We start from the raw sequence: 9,512 nt of genomic DNA, 5'->3' as shown, positions 1-9,512 counted from the left end.
ATTTATCTATCTTTTGTAGTTATTGTTCATTAGCTTCTTTATTTTTCCATTTAGTTCTTGTTTTGTTAAGTAGCTGATGGTAGGCTATAATCTCATGTTTTAGTCGCTTATCGCACTCTAATTTGCTGCACTTTAATTGAGTTGGAGCTTTAATCGCTAGTGTTTTGCACTAATTGTGTGTTTTATGCCTTGTAGGAGTTATTCTGATCTATGTAGATGTTATGGAATGAATTTAAGCTAGTCGGGAGCTTGTAAGTCTGAGTAAAAGCTCAAAGATTAAGTCGAGATCGTGTTCGGGGATCAACGGATGATAGTGGAATGAAATTAAGAATCGAGCAGGCATTTTGTGCAGTGTCAAATAAAATGCACATAACGTTTTGCTCGGAACTCAGTTTGGCCTCCATAATATATCATTGGAAAGCTATTTAAAAGGGATACAACTTTTATGCTTCACATTTTCCCAAATACCTAATAGAACGGCACCCACATGTGCAGCCACGCACTGGGCATGCATTGGGCGCGCATATGAGGCAGAACGGGGTGAAAAGTGCGCAGCCAGGTGCGCGGCCGCACACATCCAACTCCGAAAAAGTGTCCTATTTCACATAATAGAATGTGTATTTGTTTGGGCCCGACCCTACTTGGTATATATACATGGAAAATGGTATTTTGAGGACTTTTGACATAATTTAGACCTAAGGAAGCTAAGGAGAAGAGGGAGAAGCAAGAGCACAAGGATTTCACCATTCATCCTCACTCAAGACAAGGGTTGGGATGTTTTATGTTTTCCTTTGACTTCAACTTAATTGTGATGGATTTTTCCATATCCATGGAGTAATTCCTCCTTAGGGATTGATGCATTTGGTGTTTTGAGAAATTGTTTGTGGATATTAACTTTAGTTTTATGCATTAAAGCATTTTGGGTATTTTTATTATTGCATATATATTCACCTGTTTATGTAATCGAAAGAGGCATAATTTGTGATGTTTTGCATTATCTTATTAGTTGAATTCCTTGATTCTTGTTAGTAATCAAAAGAGGCTAGTTGAATTAATGTTTAAACCTAGTTAGGAGGATAATCGAAATAGGTTCTCCTAAGGATCAATCCACTACGAATTCTTGCCTATCTTCACAAAGCTTAACTTAGTTCACATCGTAAGGTTGAGACTTAATCGAGAGAGGAGTTTTTACTAAATGTTTGAACATAATAGAGTGAATTCGAGAGACTCACTTGAACCATAAAAGTGAAGAAACTAGAGTTAATTCACAAACAAGTATCTTACACCTATCCAATCAACCCTTATTTTCTCCTTTTGATATTTTCTTGCTTACTCTTGTTGCGGTTGTCATTACCCAATAGTTTAGACTTTTAGTAAATTTAGTTTTAAATCACAAAACTCTAAATTGCTGATCATCTTGGATAACAATTAAAACTAGAAGCTACGAAAACACTATTCAAATCTAATCCCCGTGGATACGATGTTTTCTATACTATATTCAACTAGCAAGCATAATTTTGTGTTGTGTTTTTAGCTCGTCAAATTTTGGCGTCGTTGCCGAGGATTGGCAATCAATAGTGTTGGAAATAGTTTGTAGTGCTAATTAAGGAATTTTTCTTTTTAGTTTGTTTTTTGCTTTTTACGTTTGGTGTTCCTTGACTGTGTGCAGGCTTTAGGTTAGATTGGTGCATGACCCGATCTTCTGGGAAGGAATTGCTTCCATACGAGCCGAAAATTGAAAAGCAACTGGGACATCTGAGGAAAGAAATAAATCTCCTTGCGAATACAAAGAAGGTTGGGCTCAAAGAATTGCACAGAATCGACCCGTGGGTGTAGACCAGTTCGGAAATATAGCTCCCGGTGCCGGAATACCACTTGGTGATTATGCTAGACCAGTCTACAACCAAGGCTTATCGAGTGTGAGACCACCTACTGTTGCAGCTAATAATTTTGAGTTAAAGCAGGGGTTACTTCAAACCCTCCAAAATAGTTGTGTCTTTAGAGGAAAGATGAATGAAGATCGAAACAATCATCTGATGGACTTCGAGGAGATTATGAACACCTTGTAATATAATGGTGTATCACAAGATGCAGTCTATTTAAGAGCATACCCCTTCACTCTCAAAGACGATGCGAAGAACTGGCTTCGAAGCTTTCCTAATGGATCGATTAGAATATGGGATGAGATGACCAGAAAATTTCTAGACAAATATTTCTCATCAGCTAAGACGGGCAAGTTCAGAAGGGAAATCCACAACTTTTGTTAGAATGAGACTGAAACGGTGTTTGAAACTTGGGAGAGGTTCAAAGGAATAGTACGTAAGTGTTAGAATAGTGGAATAGAACTCTGGATGCAACTCCAAGATTTTTGGGATGGATTGACATCAACTTCACGCAGAACATTGAGCAACGCAGCTGGAGGTCCGTTGATGAAAAAGACTCCAGAGGAGATAGTCATTATTCTAGATGAGTTGTCTGAGGATGCAAATCAGTGGCCCTCTGAAGTTGCTGAAAGAAGAAGAATGACTGGTGTTCACCAAGTTGACGCTAACACATCAGTGCAGGTTCAACTTGATGCCACGGTAAAGGAAATAAGGAAGCTAACTTTAGCTTCAATACACAGTAAGCCTCCTGCAGCATGTGACATATGTGGAAGAGGACACCTTACTCATGAGTGTCAAGCCTCGATCGAGGAAGTTAATGTTGTTTGTAATTACAACTTCAATGCAATGGGTCAGAAGCACCCCGGTTTTTCATGGATTTTACCTGGGGGTACAGCAAATGCATGGCAACCAAATAACTCCAGATTTCAAGGTGCTTCTAGTGTTTTGAATCAGTAGAGGCCGCAGTTTTAGCCTCAACAACCAATTTAGTTTGGGTTAGAAGATCTGATTAAGTCATTCATTGTCAAGATTGGGACATATTTGCAAAGTTTGGAGAGACAAGTGAGACAAATTGCAACTATATTATCTGAGAGAATCCCAGGTACTCTGCCAGCTAATACTAAAAAGAATCCCAAATAAACGGTAGATGTTGTGACATTGAGAAGTGGACAATTTTTGAAAGATCCCACTCCAATTCACAAAGAAGTTGCGCCTGAAAAAGAAACTAGGAAGGAGCTGAAAATTGAAGATGGTGATAGAAAGACTAAGAAGAAAAAAGGGAAGAAGGGAGCTGAAAAAAAGAAAAAGGAGGAAACTTCAAGAAGGGAGGAATCCAATGAAGAGAGCTAGCACATGCCTGCTTTACCTTTTCCCCAAAAGCTCTATAGAGAAAAGCTGGATAAGCAGTTTGAGAGATTTCTAGATATGTTGAGACAGGTTAATGTAAATTTGGCATTCATTGAAGTTCTCTCACAAATGCCAGCTTACGCAAAGTTCATGAAGGAGATCCTTACAAAGAAGAGGAAGATAGAAGAGACCTTAGTGGTCAAACTTACAGAGCATTGAAATGCAATATTGCAAAACAAACTCACACAAAAGTATGGAGATCCAGGGAGTTTTACGATAAGTTCATATTTCCTGTAGATTTCATAGTGGTGAATATGGAGGAGAACAAAGAGGTCCCCCTCATCCTAGGAAGACCATTTTTAGCAACGGGTAGAACTATACTGGATATACATGATAGAAAACTCATACTTAGAGTGGGTGAGGAAACTGTGACTTTTGAGATGAATGTAGCAATTGGAGTGAAAAAGGAGAAGCCAGCTGCAAGTGTTAAGTGGAAGCTAAAGAGTTCAAGAGAGTAGGCTCTAGTGATTGAGAAAGATAAGTGTGGGGGTATCCCAAGAAGGCTGAGAAGAAGTTGTCCGCATGGATGTTTGTACTAGTTCGGGCGAATGGAATGGAGCCCGACTTCAACTCAGACCCGACTAAAAATTCAGGAAAGTTTCCTTTACCTTATACCTTTTAATTGTGTGTCATGGGGACATGCCACAACTTATAAGTGTGGGGTAGGGGGATATTTGTATGTTGTATGTATATGTATTTTAGTTTTTATTAATTTTAGTAGTTAGAGATAGAAAAAATTGAAAAATAACATAAAACTTTTAAACTTTTTGATTTTTCCCGACGATGGATATCATTCGACTGGTTTATTGAAGGATTTTTATTGAAAGAAAAAGTAAAAAAGATTTTCTTTTGTAGTTAGTGTATTAATTACCCCTTGGTTTTTCTTTGTGCCGCAGTTCTTTTCCAAGGGTTTTCTTTGAACCGGGTGTAGTTAGTTTTTATTTTTGTTAGGAGTAGGAAACCTTGTGCTATGGTTTGAAATGGAAGCAATATCTCTTGACTTTGTTATGCCTTGAGAATAGTGAGTGCTTTAGTTGTGACGCTTAGGCTCAGTTTTTGACTATTGTGTAAGTACCTTTAATTGTATAATCTTAACTTCGCTTAACTGCTTTGACTAGAGTGTCTTGATGAATCCAATCTTGAGTGAGTTATGTGCCATGTGTCTGAGGTTTTGTGTTATTTTTTGCATTGCATTTGATGTCTAGAACTTGCCCCGTGTGTTTGCAAAGCGAAATAGTAGTTTTATTCAGTCTTGGAAGTGATATAGGCAATTCTTTGTTGAGCCAGTTATATGTTTTACCCACCTAATTATTATGTATCGTAGTTAACCCTTTTGAGCCTGTAATCCTATTTTTTTTTGTTTTGGCAACCACATTACAAGCATTACCCATTAGTTTGAATTGACCATTTATTTGAACTATTTACCTCTCTTGAGCACTTGAAATTGTATGAACTTTGTAAAAGTTGAAGTGTGGGGTGATTGGGTTGGCTTTAGAGTGGAACTAATGAAATAAGGAGAAGGTGCACTGAATTGAAAAAGTAAGAGCCACTTGAATTGAAAAAGAAAAAGAAAAATTTATGTAGTTGTATGAATGTGAAAAATGATCTTTGTTGAGTGGTAACTTTTGATGTAATTGTGCTTAAATAAGAAGGGAGTTAATGCATATTGATGTTAAGGTGGAGTATGGTTTGACAATAGTGTGGGGTTTTGAATGTTAAATTGTATGTATTAAAGTTCTTAGGGAGGTGTAGTCACGCTTATATCCAAATATATCCTACCCGTCCTGCAGCCTACATTACAACCAATTAAAGTCCTACTTGATCCTTGACTGAATGAGATCAATTAGTGGAGTAGTACACTACGGGCAAGCTTATGGTTCATCTTTTGTGGCATATGAATGTTGTTTCTGAGAGTGAGTGAATTCTTTCTATCTTGAGTTCCTGATTGTTCTAAACTTTTATGGTGTGTGGAACTACTCTCTTTTGTTGTGTGAGGGCACTTCATTCATGAAGGAAAGGTAATGACTACACTATTGTGCTTAGTCTATTTTAAATATTCTTGGTATGATGAGTTATGAGAGTTGTTTAAAAAGGTCATCTCATTATGAAGTTTAGTTTAATTGCTCGAGGACGAGCAATGGTTTAAGTGTGGGGTGTTGATGGTAGGCTATAATCTCATATTTTAGTCGCTTATCGCAGTTTAATTTACTGCAATTTAATTGAGTTGGAGCTTTAATCGCTAGTGTTTTGCACTAATTGGGTATTTTATGCCTTGTAGGAGTGATTCCGATCTATGTAGATGTTATGGAATGAATTCAAGCTAGTCAGGAGCTTTGAAGACTAAGTAAAAGCCCAAGGATTAAGTCGGGATCCTGTTCAGGGATCAACGGATGATAGTGGAACGAAACGAAGAATCGAGCAGGCATATTGCGCAGTGTCCAGTAAACTGCACATAACATTTCGCTCAGAACTCCATTTGGGCTCCACAATATATCGTTGCAAAGCTATTTAAATGGGATACAACCATCATGGTTTACGTTTTCCCAAAGTCCCAACAGAATGCCACCCATATGCGCGGTCGCACACTGGTCGTGCATTGGGCGCGCAGATGAGGCAGAACAGGGTGAAAAGTGCGCGGCCAAGTGCGCTGCCGCGCACGGCGAACTCCGGAAAAGTGTCATATTTCACGTAGGAGAAGGTGTATTTATTTGGTCCTGACCCTACTTGGTATATATACATGGAAAAATGGTTTTTTGAGGACTTTTGACATAATGTAGACCTAAGGAAACTAAGGATAATAGGGAGAAGCAAGAGCACAAGGATTTCACTATTCATCCTCACTCAAGATAAGGGTTTGGATGTTTTATGTTTTCCTTTGACTTAAACTTAATTGTGATGAATTTTTCCATATCCACGGAGTAATTCTTCCTTAGGGATTGATGGATTTGGTGTTTTGAGAATTGTTTGTCGATATTAACTCTAGTTTTATGTATTGAAACGTTTTGGGTATTTTTATTGTTGCATGTATATTCACTTGTTTATGTAATCGAAAGAGGTATAATTTGTGATGTTTTGCATTATCTTATTGGTTGAATTCATTGATTCTTGTTAGTAATCGAAAGAGGTTAGTTGAATTAATGTTTAGACCTAGTTAGGAGCATAATCGAAAGAGGTTCTCCTAAGGATCAATACACTACGAATTCTTGCATATCTTCACCAAGCTTAACTTAGTTCACATTGTAAGGTTGAGACTTAATCGAAAGAGGAGTTTCTACTGAATGTTTGAACATAATAGAGTGAATTCGAGAGACTAACTTGAACCATAGAAGTGAAGTAACTAGAGTTAATTCCCAAACAAGTATCTTACACCTATCCAATCAACCCCTATTTTCTCCCTTTGATATCTTCTTGATTACTCTTGTTGCGATTGTCATTAGCCAATAATTTAGACTTTTAGTAAATTTTAGTTTTGAATCACACAACTCTAAATTGTTGATCATCTTGGATAGCAATTAAAACTAGAAGCTACAAAAACACTGTTCAAATCCAATTCTTGTGGATACGATATTTTCTATACTATATTCGACTAGCGAGCATAATTTTGTGTTGTGTTTTTAGCTCGTTAGTAGCTTCTTTTATACTTTTGTAGATAATAAGCCTTTGGTTTTCTTAACGCCATGGTTCTTTCCAAAGTTAGTATTTGTTTGAACCGGGTGACTCATCCCAACGAGTCTGTTTTTGTGTTTAGGAAGCAGCAGCAGCACTAATAGCAGCAGCGGCGGCAGCGGCAGCAGCAGCAGCAGGAGGAGCGGCAGGAGGCGGCGGCAACGGCAGCAGCAGCAGCAGCAGTAGCAGTAGCAGCAGTAGTAGTAGCAGCAGTAGTAGTAGCAGTAGTAGCAGTAGCAGTAGCAGCGGCAGCAGCAGCCGTAGCAGCAACGGCCGTAGCAGTAGTAGTAGCAGTAGCAGCCGTAGCAGCAGTAGCAGCAATAGTAGCAGTAGTAGTAGCAATAGCAGCAGTAGCAGTAGCAGTAGTAGTAGCAGCAGCAGTATCAGTAGCAGTAGCAGTAGCGGCAGCGGCGACAGCAATAGCAGTAGCAGAAGTAGCAGCGGTAGCAGCAGCAGCAGCCATAGCAGCAGTGGCATAGTAGCAGTAGCAGCCGTAGCAGCAGTAGCAGTAGCAATAGCAACAACAGTAGTAGTAGTAGTAGTAGCAGTAGCAGCACCAGTAGCAGTAGAAGTAGCAGTAGCAGTAGAAGAAGCAGTAGCAGTAGAAGTAGAAGTAGCAGTAGCAGTAGCAGTAGCAGTAGCAGCAGTAGCAGTAGTAGCAGTAGCAGTAGGAGTAGCAGTAGGAGTAGCAATATCAGTAGAAGTAGAAGTAGCAGTAGCAGTAGTAGTAGCAGTAGTAGTAGCAGTAGGACTAGCAGTAGGAGTAGCAGTAGCAGTAGGAGTAGCAATAGGAGTAACAGTAGCAGTAGCAGTAGGAGTAGCAGTAAGAGTAGCAGTAGCAGTAGTAGCAGTAGTAGCAACAGTAGCAGTAGCAGTAGTAGCAGTAGTAGCAGCAGTAGCAATAGCAGTAGCAGTAGAAGCAGTAGTAGTAGCAGTAGTAGTAGCAGTTGCAGTAGTAGTAGGCGTAGCAGTAGCAGTTGCAGTAGTAGTAGCAGTAGCAGTAGCAGTAACAGTAGTAGTAGCAGCAGCAGTAGTAGTAGTAGCAGCAGCAGCAGTAGCAGTGGCAGCAGCAGTAGCAGCAGCAACAGCAACAATAGCAGTGGCAGCAGCAGGAGCAGTAGCAGTAGCAGTAGCAGTAGCAGCAGCAGTAGCAGTAGCCAGCACCATTAGTAGCAGTAGGCAGTAGGCAGCAGTAGCAGCAGTAGTAGTAGCAGTAGTAGTAGGCAGCAGTAGCAGTAGGTAGTAGGCAGCAGTAGCAACAGCGGCAGCAGCAGCCGTAGCAGTAGTGGCAGTAGCAGTAAGAGCAGTAGCAGCAGTAGTAGCAGTAGTAGTAGCAGAGTAGCAGTAGTTGAAGTAGTAGCAGTAGCAGCAGTAGCAGTAGCAGTAGCGGCAACGGCGGTAGCGGCAGTCGCAGCAGCAATAGCAGTAGCAGCAGCAGCCGTAGCAGCAGCGGTATAGCAGCAGCAGTAGGAGCAGTAGTAGCAGCACTAGTAGCAGTAGTAGCAGCAGTAGCAGCCGTAGCAGCAGTAGCAGTAGCAGTACCAGTAGCAGTAGCAGCAGCAGCACCAGTAGTAGTAGCAGCACCAGTAGCAACACCAGTAGCAGTAGCAGTAGCAGTAGCGGTAGCAGTAGGCAGCAGTAGCAGTAATAGAAGTAGAAGTAGCAGTAGCAGTAGCAGTAGTAGCAGTAGCAGCAGTAGTAGTAGCAGCAGTAGCAGCAGCAGTAGCAGTAGCAGCAGCAGCAGCAACAGTAGCAGTAGGAGTAGCAGTAATAGTAGCAGTAGCAGTAGGAGAAGCAGTAGCAGTAGGAGTAGGAGTAACAGTAGCAGTAGCAGTAGTAGTAGGAGTAGCAGTAGGAGTAGCAGTAGCAGTAGTAGCAGTAGAAGTAGCAGTACTAGCACTAGTAGTAGCAGTAGCAGTAGTAGTAGCAGTAGCAGTAGTAGTAGGAGTAGCAGTAGCAGTAGCAGTAGGAGTAGCAGTAGCAGTAGCAACAACAGTAGCAGTAGCAGCAGCAGCCGTAGCAGCAATAATAGTAGCAGGAGTAGCAGTAGCAGTAGTAGCAGCAGCAGCAGCAGCAATAGCAGCAGCAGCAGCAATAGCAGCAGCAGCAGCAATAGCAGTAGTAGCAGCAATAGCAGTAGTAGTAGCAGTGGCAGCAGCAGTAGCAGCAGCAACAGTAGCAGTAGCAGCAGCAGCAGCAGTAGTAGTAGCAGTAGTAGCAGCAGCAGGAGCAGTTGCAGTAGTAGTAGGCTGTAGGCAGTAGTAGTAGTAGTGGCAGCAGCAGTAGCAGCAGCAACAGTAGCAGTAGCAGCAGCAGGAGCAGTAGTAGTAGCAGTAGTAGCAGCAGCAGGAGCAGTAGCAGTAGTAGTAGGCTGTAGGCAGCAGTAGCAGCAGTAGCAGTAGCGGTAGGCAGTAGTAGCAGTAGCAGCAGTAGCAGTAGTAGTAGTAGCAGCAGCAGTAGCAGTAGTAGTAGCAGCAGTAGCAGCAGTAGCGGTAACAGTAGTAGCAGCAGTAGTAGAAGTAGTAGCAGCAGCAGTAATAGTAGCAGTAGTAGTAG

The 9,512-nt window shown here is 41.0% G+C and overlaps 1 protein-coding gene across 1 annotated transcript in view; it reads left to right on the top strand.

Moving 5' to 3' along the window:
* The first annotated feature begins 3,236 nt into the window (after window positions 1–3,236).
* The window catches only part of LOC138895957 (probable GPI-anchored adhesin-like protein PGA55), a 10,406-nt gene continuing 4,130 nt past the window's right edge, over window positions 3,237–9,512 (top strand). Inside the window, exons 1-3 of the mRNA XM_070180724.1 lie at window positions 3,237–3,428; window positions 7,039–8,138; window positions 8,314–9,008. Coding sequence (XP_070036825.1) covers window positions 3,237–3,428; window positions 7,039–8,138; window positions 8,314–9,008 — 1,987 coding nt within the window. The remainder of the gene's footprint in view (window positions 3,429–7,038; window positions 8,139–8,313; window positions 9,009–9,512) is intronic.

Source organism: Nicotiana tomentosiformis, chromosome 7, assembly GCF_000390325.3.
Source record: "Nicotiana tomentosiformis chromosome 7, ASM39032v3, whole genome shotgun sequence".
In the NCBI taxonomy this organism is placed as follows: Eukaryota; Viridiplantae; Streptophyta; class Magnoliopsida; order Solanales; family Solanaceae; genus Nicotiana; species Nicotiana tomentosiformis.
Note: the sequence above shows the minus strand (reverse complement) of the source record. Positions and strands in the feature narration are given on the sequence as shown.